Source organism: Salvelinus sp. IW2-2015, linkage group LG11 (assembly GCF_002910315.2).
Source record: "Salvelinus sp. IW2-2015 linkage group LG11, ASM291031v2, whole genome shotgun sequence".
In the NCBI taxonomy this organism is placed as follows: Eukaryota; Metazoa; Chordata; class Actinopteri; order Salmoniformes; family Salmonidae; genus Salvelinus; species Salvelinus sp. IW2-2015.
Genome location: NC_036851.1, coordinates 18,508,127 through 18,526,233, shown reverse-complemented (window position 1 = coordinate 18,526,233; position 18,107 = coordinate 18,508,127). Strand labels below are relative to the sequence as shown.

Sequence of the window (18,107 nt, the reverse complement as noted above, 5' to 3'; positions counted from 1 at the left end):
CTTCACGGTGGGGATGGTGTTCTCAGGGTGATGAGAGGTGTTGGGTTTGTGCCAGACATAGCGTTTTCCTTGATGGCCAAAAAGCTACATTTTAGCCTCATCTGACCAGAGTACCTTCTTCCATATGTTTTGGGAGTCTCCCACATGCCTTTCGGCGAACACCAAATGTGTTTAAGCAATGGATTAAAGTGGTCTTACGGACAGATACTCCAATCTCTGTCCCGGACCTGTTTGAAGAGCTCCTTGATCTTCATGGTGCCGCTTGCTTGGTGGTGCCCCTTGTTTAGTGGTGTTGCAGACTCTGGGGCCTTTCAGAACAGGTGTATATATACTGAGAGCATGTGACAGATCATGTGACACTTAGATTGCACACAGATGGACTTTATTTAACTAATTATGTGACTTCTGAAGGTAATTGGTTGCACCAGATCTTATTTAGGGGCTTCATAGCAAAGGGGGTGACTACATATGCACGCACCACTTTTCCGATTTGTATTTTTTTGAATTTTTTGAAACAAGTAATTTAAAAAATTTCACTTCACAAATTTTGAAATTTTTTTGTATGTCCATTACATGAAATACAAATAAATGTATTTAAATTACAGGTTGTAATGCAACAAAATAGGAAAAATGCCAAGGGGATGAATACTTTTGCAAGGCACTGTAGATTGCTTCAACACAGCTTTTCGCTACCATTCATACTTCATAAACAAATTAATTGAAATCATGGAATTCTGAATTCAACATTTTAAACTGAAATCACTGCCACAGAATTTTCAGAATGTTCAAACTAAAACATTTTGAGAGCTTTATATGGCTTATGATGCTATAATACGCGCTACCAAATCAAATCAATTTTATTTATATAGCCCTTCTTACATCAGCTGATATCTCAAAGTGCTATACAGAAACCCAGCCTAAAACCCCAAACAGAAAGCAATGCCGGTGTAGAAGCACGGTGGCTAGGAAAAACTCCCTAGAAAGGCCAAAACCTAGGAAGAAACCTAGAGAGGAACCAGGCTATGAGGGGTGGCCAGTCCTCTTCTGGCGGACTGGCGGGTGGAGATTATAACAGAACATGGCCAAGATGTTCAAATGTTCATAAATGACCAGCATGGTCAAATAATAATAATCACAGTAGTTGTCGAGGGTGCAGCAAGTCAGCATCTCAGGAGTAAATGTCAGTTGGCTTTTCATAGCCGATCATTAAGAGTGTCTCTACCGCTCCTGCGGTCGCTAGAGAGTTGAAAACAGCAGGTCTGGGACAGGTAGCACGTCCAGTGAACAGGTCAGGGTTCCATAGCCGCAGGCAGAACAGTTGAAACTGGAGCAGCAGCACGGCCAGGTGGACTGGGGACAGCAAGGAGTCATCATGCCAGGTAGTCCTGAGGCATGGTCCTAGGGCTCAGGTCCTCCGAGAGAGAGAAGGAAAGAGAGAATTAGAAAGAGCATACTTAAATTCACACAGGACACCGGATAAGACAGGAGAAGTACTCCAGATATAACAAACTGACCCTAGCCCCCCGACACATAAACTACTGCAGCATAAATACTGGAGGCTATTATTCTAGCCCACTAACTCACTATAATAACTCCACACCTTCAATTCACCCACAAATAGGTCACTATGGGCTCTATTTTAACAAACCTAACACAATGTTAAATCTAAGCCAGGCGGTAGCACTATAGGTTCAATGGTGTGTCAGAAATATTTTAGCTATTTTCACTATCACAGTTATTGGCGCATGCCCTGGTGCGAAAGGGCTGGGTTTTGATGAATAAACAAGTACAAGTTATGTGTGTCAAGGCTTGGCCCCTGACTGACCAATCAGAATGTTCTCCATGGTTGCTTCAGTTTGTGTATTTACGGTCTTTTATCTATTGCCTTGGAATCAATTCCAATTCCAATGTTAGTAAACTATAGTTTTCTAAATGGATTACAGAAACAAATAACAAAATGTAGACCTATCATTGCTACATACGTTAACTTGAACCCATTTGTGTCCACATTGTTCTAAGTAGTTGCATGGCTTCAATAGCATTTACACTGATATATGGGCTAGGCCTCCTGTAAATTACATTATGGCTATACATGGACATGTCAAACATGGTCAATAAGCAAGATTAAATTAATTATTGATAAGGCCTAAAAAGGAACGAATAATTCTAATCTAATTCTAAACTAAACTGTCATGACTGTCCTGGGAGGATAAGGCTGAATAGGTCAGATCAGCTTTGCAATAATTAACTTCAACCAACTGGTGGGGGGTTGACAGCTCACACCCTGTTTTAAATCAAGGACAGAACATTCAGCTATCTCCCTCTCCTAATTCACCCAAGAAATGTGCCTTTGACATTTTCCCGCCAGAACTCTAACATACTGGAACAATATTTTTAACATAGAACGTGGAGAATGGGCAGAGGTGACCTAAAAGAACACTGATGTCGGTTTGGTTGTTATTTTGTGATGTCATTTACTGTAAAATTTACTGTAAATACACTGTGTGTGTGAAGTGTCCATCCGATGCGTTGTCCTTAAATATAAAAAATGATTAAAGTGTTTTTGTTAAGAGTGGGATGTGATATTAGAAACTATATGAGGAAATTGTTTCTATAACTTTGTACAAGTAAGTAGTCACCTCCCCCTTGAGTAAGGTCAGAGAGCGTGTCAGCCTGACGGAACCTCCCATTTGAAAGAACTGTATAAAATGATGGGTTAAGAATTAACATATCAGACCAGAAAGACGTCTTAAAGTGTTTGAAACTTTGAATCTCAACACGAAGTAGAGACGATAGAGACGATAATTAATTCAATCAGGTAACAGTCAAACATAGTTAGTTCATTTGATAAATAACAGTCATCAGATTAATGAAAGTAAAGTCATGACAAAACAAAACAACAACTTGTTTTAAACAGTGGTGTAAAGTACCTAAGTAAAAATTATTTAAAGTACCTCTTATGTCGTTTTTTTTGGGGTATCTGTACTTTACTTGACTATTTATATTTTTGACAACTTTTACTTCACTATATTCCTAAAGAAACAAATGTACTTTTTACTCCATACATTTTCCCTGACAGACAAAAGTACTTGTTACATTTCAAATGCTTAGCAGGACAGGAAAATGGTCCAATTCACTCACTTCTCAAGAGATTGTCCCTGGTCATCCCTATTGCCTCTGATCTGGCAGACTCACTAAACACAAATGCTTCGTTTGTAAATGATCTTTGAGTGGTGGAGTGTGCCCCTGACTATCCATAAATAAATAAATAAAACAAGAAAATGATGCCATATGGTTTGCTTAATGTAAGGAATGTGAAATGATTTTTACTTTTGATACTTAATTATATTTTAGCAATTACATGTACTTTTGATACTTAAGTATATTTAAAACCAAATACTTCTAGACTTTAACTAAAGTTGTATTTTACTGAGTGACTTTCACTTGTACTTGTGTAATTTTCTATTGAGGTATCTTTGCTTTTACTCAAGTATGAAAATTGGATACTTTTTCCACCGCTGGTTTTAAATAGGCTATGCCACACTTACAGGCACCATCATTTTCCCCCGTGGGTATATAATATTAAAACAACTTTGGAGGGTTTTACGCACATCCAATCTTTTCACAATAGCTGGACAAAGATCCAATATAAAGAGAAAGGGAGATTGTCCACTCACTGTTATATAATCGGAACCATTTTACAGATCAGATCACATTTACACATCGGCAGAAGTTGCATTGCAAGCGCGCCACGGACGTTGTTACCATAAAACCAGGAAGGTGAATCATTCTAATAACTTTGGCTGTAATCAAATTTAACGAAAAACAAGCAATCTGTTAAAAAATGTGATACAAAATAAGTAATGTAAAATGTAATTAATATCATAAAATCGCCAGGATAAAAAATACACGTTGTTGTTGAACCAGCTTTCGTTAAAGTAGGCCTAAGGGAGGACTTGGGTTTTGAACATATGAAACAGAAAACAAGCTATTATTACAGGTTACAGATAACTTCTATATATGAGTTTCACTGTTTTACTCCTCTCAAACTTGATATTTTAATAAAGATTTATTTCCAAGCTGTCTCAGGAGCCAAACCCTTAATCGACAGTCTTGACAACTTCGCGATTGCATTGGGCAGACAAAAAAGAGCCATAATTGAGAGAAGGGGAGGCTATGGGAAAAAAACAGAACATTTGATGTTTCTAAATGCGAAGTATACAAAAAGTACCCTAATCCCTAACCTTAACCCGTACTCTTACCCTAACCTTAACCCTAACCTTAACCCTAACCTTAACCCGAAAACCTAACCCTAACTCATAACCCTAAGCCTAAAACTAATTCGAACCTTACATTAATTCTAACATTATCCCTAAACCCCCTAGAAATAGCACCTTGTGGGGACTAACAAAATGTCCACAGTTGGTCAAAATGTTGTTTGTTTGTCTGGTCCCCACAAGTATAGTTAAACACGTCCACACACACACACACACACACACACACACACACACACACACACACACACACACACACACACACACACACACACACACACACACACACACACACACACACACACAGAGTGACAGGTCATCAGGCCCCATCTCTGCCCATCTTCTGTGTCTCTCTCTACCTGCAGTGTGTGAATACAAATCAGCCCCGCCTCGTCACCACAAATGAAAACACCAGAATGCCATTATGTTCTCCCCCCCTTATCCACATTACCTTAACCTTCCTTTACTCCTGTCTGGTGTCAGGCAGGCACAGATGCCAGTTTCTTGCATTTTCTCTCTCTCTCTCTTTCACTCTCTCTTTTGCTGTCTCTTTTGCTGTCTCTTTCTTTTGCTCTTTGGCTCTCTCTTCCTCCCTCCCTCCTGCTTACTGATTCTCTGTGAGCAGCTGGCCGCAGGTATGGCCTGACCACGGGACCTTTCACAAACGCCAGAAATTAGGTGTCATTTGGTCCCAGTCAAACCCCAGGGGACTCAATTTTTGTGCTCAGGTTGAAACATTTTGGACCAGAGGCTCTGCACAGGTGTAAAGCAATGATGAGCCTCTAACCTCACAATGTGAATAATATTCTCTCTGTGAATAATATGCTTAATTTGACACAATCAGAATTCAATCACGATTTGCCACAAAAGATTGTTCTGTAGTTGAAGTTTTGCGATCCACATCATCATGAGTGGCCATGTTTCCCTGGGTTTGTTCCGAATTACCACAAACACACTAGACACTAGGCCTTCTAGCAACCTTTGTATCAGAAGAAAGTAGGAAGCAAAGAAAGAAAAAGTCAAAGACAGAAAGGAGGAAGAGAGAATGTGAGAGGGGGAGAGGAGAAGCTCCAGGGCCATTGTTTTAGTGACTGCAGCGTGACTGTCCTTCCCATAAAGAATGGTGGAGTTGATGGTGTCTGTCAGGGACTAGCAGGTTGTTATCCAGCCATTATATCAGATTTATCTTCATTCCTATTCGCCAGACACATGCCCTGAAAGCTCATTTGTCAAGCGGAGGGAGCGGCTTACTTGCATTTATAAACCCTGTCTCCTGGAGGATGTACTGGAAAATACAGTGTGACATGCAAGGGGGCCGGGACGGGGTGATACTGGCATCTGGCTGCCATTTAACTTGGCACGGCCTGGAATAATCCATGCATCGCCTCCCAAAAGAGAAGAGGCGGGAGCCTGTGATTTATTGGGCGTCTTTAACTAGACTTTGTATCGCATCGCCCTCATCTCTCCCTCCTCTTCCTCACCCTCCCTCCTCACCTCGCCTCACCTAGCATCAAATGGAGTTGTGCTTCAAATTGGACGTATGATCAAAATGCGTGGTGTCAGAAGGAGATTGGCTCAGCCATATGTAATATGACTACCCAGCCTATGCCTGTTGGTCGTCCTGTGTAGAAATTGCCCAGTGCCGTCTCTTACTGATGTGTTTCTGCAGGACTGCTCCCAGGAGGCAAAAGCCCCCTCACAGGTTCAAAAGAAAACAGATCTGCAGAATTTCAGAGCCGAGATGTAGTTATCTATGCAGGCACAGGTATTACTACCCATAGGAGATGGGCTAAGCTGGATATTCTGATAGATTTCTGACTTCCTGTGGGAAGCACTGTTGGGCGGCTGAGGTGATCAGGGATGCTCCGGAATGTTCTTTTGGTTGTCTTCCTGATTCTAAAATAACTTCAGGGGAGAAATATTGTGTGGATTGCCAGTGATGGTCTGACGAAAATTAGACTGAAATGTGTGTTTGGGGATGGCTAAACTGAGAGTATGGAAGAAGATAAGTTGCCCTTTATGGACTACTAAATTACAGTGCCTTCAGAAAGTGTTCACCCCCCTTGACTTTTTGTACATTTGGTTGTGTTACAGCCTGAATAAAACATCTATTACATTGAAATGTTGTGTCACTGGCCTACACACAATACCCCATGATGTCAAAGTGGAAATATGTTTTTTGACATTTTTACAAATTAATAAAAAATGAGAAGCTGAAAAGTCTTGAGGCAATAGGTATTCAACCCCTTTGTTATGACAAGCCTAAATAAGTTCAGGGAAAAAATGTGCTTAATTAACAAGTCACATAAAAAGTTGCATGGACTCACTCTGTGTGCAATAATAGTGTTTAACATGATTTTTAAATTACTGCCTCATCTTTGTACCCCACAAAATAAATGTATCTATAATGTCCCTCAGTCAAGCAGTGAATTTCAAACACAGATTCAACCACAAAGACCAGGGAGGTTTTCCAATGCCTCGCACAGAAGGGCACCTATTGGTAGATGGGGTAAAAAAAAAGCAGACATGGAATATTTTTTGGAGCAGGGTGAAGTAATTAATTACACTTTAGATGGTGTATCAATACACCCAGTCACTACACAGATACAGGCGTCCTTCCTAACTCAGTTGCAGGAGAGGAAGGAAACCACTTAGGGATTTCACCATGAGGCCAATGGTGACTTTAAAGCAGCTGTGTGATTGGAGAAAACTAAGGATGGATCAACAGCATTGTAGTTACTCCACAATACTAACCTAATTGTCAGAGTGAAAAGAAGGAAGCCTGTACAGAATACAAATATTCCAAAACATGCATCCTGTTTGCAATAAGGCACTAAAGTAAAACTGCTAAAAAAATTGCCAAAGAAAGCTATGTTTGGGGCAAATGGATTTGGGGCAAATCCAACACAACACATCACTTGGTACCACGCTTCATATTTTAAAGTAAGGTGGTGCTACATCATGTTATGGGTATGTTTGTCATCAGCAAGGACTAGGGAGTCTTTTAGGATAAAAAGAAACGGAATAGAGTTAAGCACAGGCAAAATCCTAGAGGAAAACCTGGTTCAGACACTGGGAGACAAATTCACTTTTCAGCAGGACAATAACCTAAAACACAAGGCCAAATATACATTGGAGTTACTTACCAAGACATAATGTTCCTGAGTGGCCTAGTTACAGTTTTGACTTAATTTGGCTTGGACATATATGGCAAGACTGAAAATGGCTGTCTGGCAATGATCAACAACCAACTTGACAGCTTGAAGAATTGAATAAATAATGCAAATATTGTACAATCCAGGTGTGCAAAGACTTACCCAGAAAGACTCACAGCTGAAATAGTGTCAAAGGTGATTCTAACATGTATTGACTCAGGGGTTGAATACTTATCTAATCATTCATAGAAAAAAATATATTCTTCAATGTTGACATAACAGAGTATTTTGTGAAGGTCACGGGCAAATAAAATACAATTCAATCCATTTTGTTCCCACTTTGTAAGACAACAAAATGTGGACAACTTCAAGGGGTGTGAATACTTTCTGAAGGCACTGTACTCATATCTTTCACTGGCCAGATGGTCACTGTTATGGTGTGTTTTTTCTGCAAGATCCCTAGTGCTGCAAAATGTACCTTTTAGATGGGCCTGTTTAGTAATTCCATCTGTTTGTTATTTCATCCCACATCACATTAAGCCTGTCTCTCTGCTCACGCCTGAAGCTGCTCCATATGTGTTGACTCAGCCCTTTTGCTTTCTAGCCAGTTCTCTCTCTGTGAGGTTGAGGATTGTCTTTTAGAGGTGGCAATGCCAAAAACGTTGAATTACAAATTAATCAAATAGTTCTTATCTGCTGTCTGGAGCCTTGCCCATTTCCATTGTCTAAGCCCTCAGTTATTCTACCTGTTGCTCTTTGTGGCGTGTGTCAGTAATCTTGATTGGCCACAGGACAGTGGGCAGGGGATTAACTGGCCGTGAGCCGGGGAGATAGAGGAAGAGATGGGGGGATGGAGAGAGTTAACGAATGGAGTCCTGGATTGATTTTCCTGTGTGCTGATTGGTGCCGTGAAACTGTGTTAATGTCCCCTGTTCCTTCCGCAACCTTTTCCCTGTGATTGAGTGTGGACTCTGTTATTGTTTGGCGGCGGAGTGGAAATGAAAGCAGTTGTCATTAGGATTTACAACAGCAGGCAGCCAGGCAGGCAGGCAGGCGGGCAGGCAGCCAGTAAGGCAGGGAACACAGTCAGGGAGGCCAGAGGAAACACAGGTTCCGATCACACGCTGACTCTTATTAAGGCCACACACTCCAAATTGCTTGTAAATAAAGATAAATGGTGCAGGGAATGTAAAAGATGCTGGCATTGGATTTATCATACAATTAGCCTACCAAGCCAGTCTGAGGGAGATGGGGAGTGAGGTGGGGAGGGGGAACACATGTCTATCACATGCCCACACTCCTCCCTCTAAACATTAGGTAACAAGCCAGTCCTTAACAACCCAGTGGGTGACACCTAAATCTGCCTCCCCTGTCCCTCCCCCATCACTCATGGGTCTGGTCTCAGACAGTGCTTTCACAAAACCATCCTCTGAAATGGTCTGGTCAGTGCACTCGTCCTCTCCTCCTCTCCTCTTCCCACCTCTCCCCGTAGCAGTCCTTAAACTACTCCCAAATTAACAATGTCCCTAATTGATTTGGTATAATCGCTGTCTCATTCCGCAGCCTCCCGTGAGCTGATGAGAGAGAGTGCCCGCCACCATTCCCAGCCCCCGATTCAATTAAATCAGGAATTACTTGTCATAGCCACTTTTCTATCCATTTAGCAGCATAATTCTGATCCTTTGGAGAATTACGTGGGGGAAACATGATGTACAATGTATGATAAATGTTAACCCAGCCAAAGGGAGAGTAAATGAAATCTTGGAAATGGATCCTGTCAGGTTGGATAGCAGACAGATGGTGGCTGGTGCTCTATCTCACCACTGGGTGGCACTGTTGCACCATGCTTTGGATGGAGAACAGAGAAACTTCCCTCTGCGTACTGTCCAGGGCTCTCCAACTCTGTTCCTGGAGAGCTACCGTCCTGTAGGTTTTCACTCCAACCCTAAGCTAGCACACTTAATTCTAATAATTAGCTGGTGGATAAGTTGAACCAGGTTAGTTACAACTGGGGTTGGAGCGAAAACCTGCAGGATGGTAGCTCTCCAGGAACAGGGTTGGAGACCCCTACTGTAGACAAAGGCCACATTCACAATTAGACACCTAGGTTGTTTCTGTGTAGCTAGGTTCTGGAACAAGGGTTTGTTGGTTTGTGTCTTGTTTGGCATAACATTTCAGAGTCATTATCCTTCTAACCTCGATCTAAGATTCAGATGAAGTGAAATAGTTAGTTCACCAGGACCTGTTAGAATGATATCATAACCAACTTCACCACATGCTGGTCTCACATATTTGGGTGACCTTGAAAATCATCTTAGACAAGTTGGCAACTGCTGGTCTCAATTCATTCCACAGGAACAGTCAAATGACTAGCTGTGCAACGAGATTTGTTCCCAGACAAACTGAATTCTCCATCTCTCAGACACCAGTGGTCACTCTCTCTCTACTCTCCATCCCCCATGTCTAGTCTATACATACATTACATGTAATGACCTGCTAAGGCAGAGGGGTGGAGTGGGGAGGTGGAATATAGAGCAGCAGTAAGTGTGTGTGTGCTCACAGTCAGTGTGCCACGAAGAGGGCAGAAGACCAGGGATGTGTCCCAAGGTGCCCCTGTGCCCTATCCCAGGTAGAGCCTGCCCTATCCCAGGTAGAGCCTGCCCTATCCCAGGTAGAGCCTGCCCTATCCCAGGTAGAGCCTGCCATCCCAGGTAGAGGCCTGCCCATATCCCAGGTAAGAGCCTGCCCTACGACCAGGTAGAGCCTGCCCTACGACCAGGTAGAGCCTGCCACCTATCCCAGGTAGACCTCCTCCCTCCCAGGTAGGCCCCTAGACCAGGTAGAGCCTGCCTAGACCAGGTAAGAGCCTGCCCATCCCAGGTAAGAGCCTGCCCTACCAGTAGAGCCTGCCCTAGACCAGGTAGAGCCTGCCCTAGACCAGGTAGAGCCTGCCCTTATCCCAGGTAGAGCCTGCCCATCCCAGGTAGAGCTGCCTTAGCCAGGTAGAGGCCTTGCCAATCCCAGGTAGAGCCGTGCCCTATCCCAGGTAGAGCCTGCCCTTCCCGTAGAGCCTGCCCTATCCCAGTAGAGCCTGCCGGTAGACCAGGTAGAGCCTGCCTACCAGGTAGAGGCCTGGCCCTATCCCAGGTTAGAGCCTGCCCTATCCCAGGTAGAGCCTGCCCTATCCCATGTAGAGCCTGCCCTAGACCAGTAGAGAACCTGCCCTATCCCAGGTAGAGCCTGCCCTAGACCAGGTAGAGCCTGCCCTAGACCAGGTAGAGCCTGCCCTATCCCAGGTAGAGCCTGCCCTAGACCAGGTAGAGCCTGCCCTAGACCAGGTAGAGCCTGCCCTATCCCAGGTAGAGCCTGCCCTATCCCAGGTAGAGCCTGCCCTAGACCAGAGAGGGCTGACAGGGCTTAGAGTTGAGGATGTCCTACCAGCCTACCAGTAATCTCCAGGGTGCCACTGCCACCTCAGTGCCACATTCCCCTCTGCAGAGTGAGATTGCCTCGGTGATGGTAACGACAGCCGTCTCGCACCCAGGGGAGTCAGGGGTACGGTGCGGGGGGCTCCTCGCCTCCCTCAGTCTGGGAGATTGCTTCCCGTTACCGGTGCTCCCCAGTATTTCCGCCCCATGCAGCATTAATGGGAAATCAATCGGAGGAGCCCAGCCTTAACCGAGCAGGAGGCAGCAGCCATAAATATTCATGTCCATTTTGAGAAGTTGTTTGAACTCCATATTTCTGTTGACATATGGGGTCTGTGTTGGCATTTGTATCTGGAGGTATGAGGGGTGGTGGGCCGGAGGGGTATGTGTGTTTTGCAGAGGGACACAGATGGGCAATGAGGCAGTGACAGTGACCTGTTTACCTGCTGCTCAGGTGTCATGTGATTAAGAGTTGGTTTGTCAGTCACACAGGCCAGGACTGGGTCATTAAATTGTTTCAAAGGAGCAGCAGGCCTACACTAACACAAACACCAGGTAGTCTATTCACCTTTGCTGTCTGGTAGCTTACTGTTTAACAGTTTTCTCTTAATCTAAATCAAACATACAGTGCAGGGGAATAGATAACAATTGTATTTCTCATCTGTTGTCTTACGAGTTTAACTGTTCGTTACGTGTGTGTGTGTCTCTGTGTGTGTGTGTCTCTGTGTGTGTGATCTGTTCTGGGTGTTGTAATGTTCTATGTTCCTCCTCTAGGTCCCATGTCTGATCAGTGTGCCTACTGAGGAGGTGAAGCAGAGGACTCAGGCCTTGCTGTCCTCCAACACCTACCAGGTGCTGCTGGCCACCCTCAGAGAAGAAGTTGGTCTACACCACGACCCATCAACGCCAGCACATTTGTTTTTCCATTCTCTCCATGTGTTCCATGCATGTGTGTGTGTATCCAGACAGTGTTTGTGCGTGTGTCCTAAGTAGATATAACACCTATCTTGTCTCTGTACAGGGTGTCAGAGGCTTATACAGGGTGTCAGAGGCTTGTATAGGGTCTCAGAGGCTTGTACAGGGTGTCAGAGGCTTGTACAGGGGCTACAGGAGTGCGGTACACAGAGAGGCAGGTCTGTTCTACCACACACACCTTCCCTTCTACACTGACTTGAACAAAAGTGCATCCAAGCTTTCTCGTTGCATTAGCCTCCATCAAACATCACTGGCAAGATCATGGACTTCTCTTGATATGTTTTTTGGCAGGTGTACCAATATGCTTGTATGTATGCAGCCTATACCACCATAACATGTCAGGTACTGTACTTGTAGAATGAGACGATTCAGAATTGATTAATTCATGGTAACTGTGTGAAAGATGGTTTTATTTTCTCCCATTATACCTCTGAAAGTGTTCTAAATCCCCTTGGGCAGAGAGGGAAGTGGATGGAAACACTGAACTATTGTTTTTTTCTCTGTTTCATTTTGCACAATTACTTAACCGAGACCAGTTCCATCTGTTTGAATCGCTTGATTAATTCAAGTAATTAGAGATGTTATAAATGGAAAACAAAATGAGGAGAAAACAAGCAGAGATTGAACATTGAAGCAGTCCCCTTGATGAAGGCTCACCTTTGTAATGGAGTGCCCACTGCTCCCTCCCGCTCTTTGATTCATCATCTGCTGGTTAATTGCACCTGCAGAGCGTGGTAACGTCTCATGGATTCAGGCATTTATTCCCCCCACAGGTTTTCTCTTCTTCTTTCTCCTTTTCAATAGATTGAGAAAGAAACAGAGAGAGGGAAGAAAAGTTGTATATGAAGGTGACACTCGTTTTTCGGTCTCTTTTTTGGGTAATATAGTCCCCTACTGCTGTGCTAGCCTGTTCTTATTTTCTGCCTCACTAAACCAATGTTATTCACACAAATTCCATTCTGGACAGGGAGGCAAAAAAGGACAACAAGGCTCTCTGATTTCTCCAAGGGGATGTGAATAAATGAATACATTTCGAGGCTGGTGCCCGGTCTCTGTGCATACTAAGGGCCAGATGAAACAGGCGGGGAGAGAGGCAGAGGAGCGCCTAGGATCCTCCTCGCGATTGGCTTTGACGTGTGTCAGGAAGGTAATTCATTTCCTCAGCCGGCTATCCGCTATCTCATCCTGCTCGGCGACCCTGTCAAGATAACTTTATTTAGCTTGAGCGGCGCTCCCCCAGCACGGCCATCTAATTGGGGTCCTCTCTATGATGTAGATTCATTAAGGATCCTTCAGAAGTGATTTCTGATAGCAAAGATCTCACAGGTTACGGCAGGAAGGGAGTGTGGCTGTGTCCAGGATGAGGGGTTACACAAGTAGGGAGTGGTGGAGAACTGATTCACAACTGGCATGATTATGTTAGGTAGCACATCACTTTTCTTATTTATTTATTCATATATATATATATATATACAGTACCAGTCAAACATTTTGACAAACCTACTCATTCAAGGGTTTTTCTTTATTTTCACTATTTTCTACATTGTACAATAATAGTGAAGACATCAAACTATGAAATAACACATCATGTAGTAACTAAAAAAGTATTAAACAAATAATATATTCTAGATTTTAGATTCTTCAAAGTAGCCACCATTTGCCTTGAAGACAGCTTGCACACTTTTTGCATTCTTTCAGCCAGCTTCAGGAGGAATGCTTTTCCAACAGTCTTGAAGGAGTTCCCACATATGCTGAGCACTTGTTGGCTGCTTTTCCTTCACTCTGCGGTCCAACTCATCACAAACCATCTCAATTGGGTTGAGGTTGGGTGTTTGTGGAGACCAGGTCATCTGATGCTGCACTCCATCACTCTCCTTGGTCAAATAGCCCTTACACAGCCTGGAGGTGTGTTGGGTCATTGCCCTGTTGAAAATCAAATGAAAGTCCCACTATGAGCAAACCAGATGGGATGGCATATCGCTGCAGAATGCTGCAGAATGCTGTGGTCGCCATGCTGGTTAAGTGTGCCTTGAAATCTAAATAAATCACAGACAATGTCACCAGCAAAGCACCACTACACCATCACACCATTTTCTCCATGCTTCCCGGTGGGAACCACACATGCAGAGATCATCCGTTCACCTACTCTGCGTCTCACAAAGACATGGAGGTTGGAACCAAAAATCTCAAATTTGGACAGATTTCCACCGGTCTAATGTCCATTGTTCGTGTTTCATGGACCAAGCAAGTCTCTTCTTATTATTGGTGTTCTTTAGAAGTGGTTTCTTTGCAGCAATTCGACCATGAAGGCCTGGTTTACTGAGATTTTGCTGACATGTGTCTGTTACTTGAACTCTGTGAAGCATTTATTTGGGCTGCAATTTGAGGTGCAGTTAACTCTAATGAACTTATCCTCTGCAGCAGAGGTAACTCTGGGTCTTCCTTTCTTGTTGCGGTCCTCGTGAGAGCCAGTTTCATCATAGTGCTTGATGGTTTTTTGCAACTGCACTTGAAGAAACCTTGAAAGTTCTTGACATTTTCTGGATTGACTGAAATGTCTTAAAGTAATGATGGACTCTCGTTCCTCTTTGCCTATTTGGTTACTACATGATTCCATATGTGTTATTTCATACAATGTAGAAAATAATCAAATTAAGAAAACCCCTTGAATGAGTAGGTGTGTCCAAACTTTTGACTGGTGCTGTATGTTTGATGTATACTTTCTTAATGACCTATTACATTGTTTATCTTTGTAAAGCTGAGGTATCATTTAAGTTTCAGACAGATCCAGTATGAAATAGCCTTAAATGAGAAATCCAGCGCAAGCAAAGTGATTTTGATTTGTCTGTGTAAAAAGAAAGCACGTACTTTAATCTAAATACAAGTTGTAATGAGTAATTATTTAGGATTCCTATGACCTAGGCTGTTAGGTGCATTTGTTGTCCATTTAGATCAGTGATTCATTGTAAAAGCCCAGTAAATCACCACAATCAGTAGTATGTAAATGTATGTGGTAAATACTTTTAATTAAACCCTTGCTTAGGTCTTTTGTTTATGTACTTTGGCATGTTCCTCAGTTTGTGTGGTTTTTGATGTTCTCTCTTCACCACCTCTGTTCAGAGTACTGCTTCTCTTCATCACTAGACGGCACAATAAGAATATTCCACTCAGACTCTTCTGTTCCATTTTACATGAACATTTGAGTTATTTAGCAGACACTCTTATCCAGAGAGACACATTTGGAGTATTCATCTTAAGATTGCTAGGTGAGACAATCCTATATCACATTTGAACTTAGAACATTTGTCAAGTGTTATGTATGTATTTTGTATTTATGTATTGCTGCTCTGTACACAAGCCCTCTCTTTCCTCTCCAAACTGGCTTATAACATTATGAGTACCAATCACCCTAATAAAATTGCTAAACATTTTCTGCATGACAATAGTGGACATTTTGGATGGAGTGCCCATATACTCTTGGCCTGAAACGTAATATTTGATCTAGGAGTTGATCTAGACTGCTTCAATTTCTTTTTGTGTGATGAACTTCACTTATGTTATTTGATAGTAATTCAGTAATTTGTTAGTTTGCGCTTAGGAAGGGCTGTGTAAGTGAAGCAGACAGTCATTGCTCTGATAAGGTGGATTGACGGAGCTGTGTTATCCTCTCCAGCCATCAAGCACAACTCCACACTCTCTCTCTCTCTCTCTCTCTCTCTCTCTCTCTCTCTCTCTCTCTCTCTCTCTCTCTCTCTCTCACTTGCTCACTCGCTGTCCCGGTCTCTGTCTTTCATTCTTCACTTCTTTCTTTCTCTCTTCCCCCTCTTTCTCTCCCCACATCTCTAACCCCACTGTGGGGTCTACTTCTGCCCTAGATAGTTGCTGTTGGAGAGAAAGAGTGACTGAGAGAGATCCAAAAAGCTAATATTTGTAGAGAGAGTGAGAGAGTGAGTGACCTATCTTTGGTGCGTCTGTCTGACAGGAACAAAAGTGGGATGATTTATGTTTCCTCGGTCCTCCTCCCAACAACACAGGGTTGGAACAGTCGCCTGAAAGCACTAAACTGACAGACAACCTACAGCCAGCCTCTCTCTCTTTCTCTCTATGCCTCAGCAGACAGGAGCTGGCAACCAGCTCAGAGAGAGCAACCAGTCTTAACAAACACCTCCACTCCTCTCTGTTCTGTTCCCCTCTCTCCGTCTTGTGTCTCTCTGAAATAACTCACATGTAACTAGAAATTGTCACCAAAGTAAATACAGTTTAACATGTAAAAAGGGTAACTTTGACTACAGAAATAACTTTTCCCTCTCGCACTCCCTCCCATGCTCAAGCCCTCTTCCTCATTTTCTCCCTCAAACACTGTTGACATGAGAGGGCCTTTGGCCCCTGAGGCCCAGGTCTAAACCCACGCCCAATTTGTTTGAATTACTCTGTCGTTTACCTGCCTGCTCTGCCTTCGTCACACTGGATTGTGCGTGTGTGTACTGATGCATGTCGTATGTATGCGTATCCGATTTGGTACACTAACAATGGTGTTATATTTCCACTTTTGTTATGATTGGAATGAAGTCCCTAAACAAGCGTATGACAGACATGACCCTTCTGTGGCTCTTTGGAGAGAATCCATGTTTGTCCGTGTGGCACATTTCAAGAAAAGAGGTGAGGAGAAGAATACAAGAAAAGAGAAGAGACAATCATGCAGTTTTCTGTTCCTGTGCTCAGTGATCCATATGGGCTAGTGTTTATATACCCTCATCCATATCTGGCACTCGCTGGCACAGAGAGAGACTGGAGAGAGTATGTGAGCCAGGGAGATTTACTCTGCACTTGCTGTTGTTTACTGCTGGACAGTTGGACTGTAAATCTAGTCCAGGGTTCCCCTCACTAACGTCAATATCTACAGTCCAAAATATTCCCAACACCCCCAAACAAAAAGGGAGATGAGACTGGTACACATGTAACTGTAGGGAAATATAACTTGGTGTTGTTGTTTAGAAGATGGAGTCTTATGGTTTCACATCTGCTTGCACATTGCTCTGTTTAGTCACACAATGGTATCAATTAGCATTGGAGGCCTGATGTACTTAATAGGCCCTGTTGACCTTTGTGTGCTTGACCTTTGGCCTGACCTGGCTGTGTGTGTAGAGGTCAGTGTGTTGTGTGTGTGTATGATGTGTGTGAGAGAGTGAGAGAGAGAAAGAGAGAGAGAGAGAAGAGAGAGAAGAGAGAGAGAGAGAGAGAGAGAGAGAGAGAGAGAGAGAGGAGAGAGAAGAGAAGAGAGAGAGAGAGAGAGAGAGAGAAGAGAGAGAGAGAGATGAGAGAGACAGAGAAGGAGAGAGAGAGAGAGAGAGGAAGAGAGAGAGAGAGAGAGAGAGAGAGAGAGAGAAGAGAGAAGAGAGAGAGAGAGAGAGAGAGAGAGAGAAAGAAGAGAGAGAAGAGAGGAGAGAGAAGAGAGAGAAGAGAGAGTCACGACTTCCGCTGAAGTTGGTTCCTCTCCTTGTTCAGGCGGCATTCGGCGGTCGACGTCACCAGTCTTCTAGCCATCGCCGATCCACCTTTCATTCTCCATTTGTTTTGTCTTGTTTTCCCACACACCTGGTTTACATTCCCTCATTACGTGACGTGTATATAACCCTCTGTTCCCCCATGTCTGTGTGTGGAATTGTTTGTTGTAACGTGTATGTGCATTATAGACTGGTTTGCGACGGGTTATTTCAACCCATATTTTGTTGTTCTGGGTGCCGTCGGTTTTGTCTCATTAAACTGCTCCGGTTATTACCCAGTTCTGCTCTCCTGCGCCTGACTTCCCTGTAGCCAGTTACGCACCTCTTACAGAGAGAGAGAGAGCGGATGGTAGAGGTGTAGGGTGTGTGTGGGGTGAGGCGACCATGTGTGTTTGGGGAGGTATCTGGTGTCAGCACATATTTGGAGCTGGTATTACCCGTGCAGACAGGCTGAGGGAGAGGAGACACAGCTGTTGCATGCTGCTCCTACCAGGCAAGGAGGAACCAACCTTCACACTACAACCTCCTCATTTCCCTTAGAACCTCCACCCTGCTGGGACCAGCTCTGTCTGATAATCCACCCCCCACTGGAGCAGTTGGCCTGAGCTGACTCACCATCACCACCTGGATTAGCACCCCATGTTTATAACCCACTAACCATGTGTACCAAGGTATTTGGAGGGAGTAGATATGAAGCTATCCATGTTGAAAGAGAATCAGAAACCACACTAAGTAGGCCAATAGAATGAGATCAGTGACATCATAAAAAGG

At 43.6% G+C, this 18,107-nt stretch overlaps 1 protein-coding gene across 1 annotated transcript in view; it reads left to right on the top strand.

Annotated features, from left to right (window-relative positions):
- The window catches only part of LOC139022605 (mitochondrial S-adenosylmethionine carrier protein-like), a 109,006-nt gene that overhangs the window by 35,409 nt on the left and 55,490 nt on the right, over positions 1-18,107 (top strand). The window contains exons 3-4 of the mRNA XM_070445822.1: positions 11,632-11,736; positions 11,939-11,990. Coding sequence (XP_070301923.1) covers positions 11,632-11,736; positions 11,939-11,990 — 157 coding nt within the window. The remainder of the gene's footprint in view (positions 1-11,631; positions 11,737-11,938; positions 11,991-18,107) is intronic.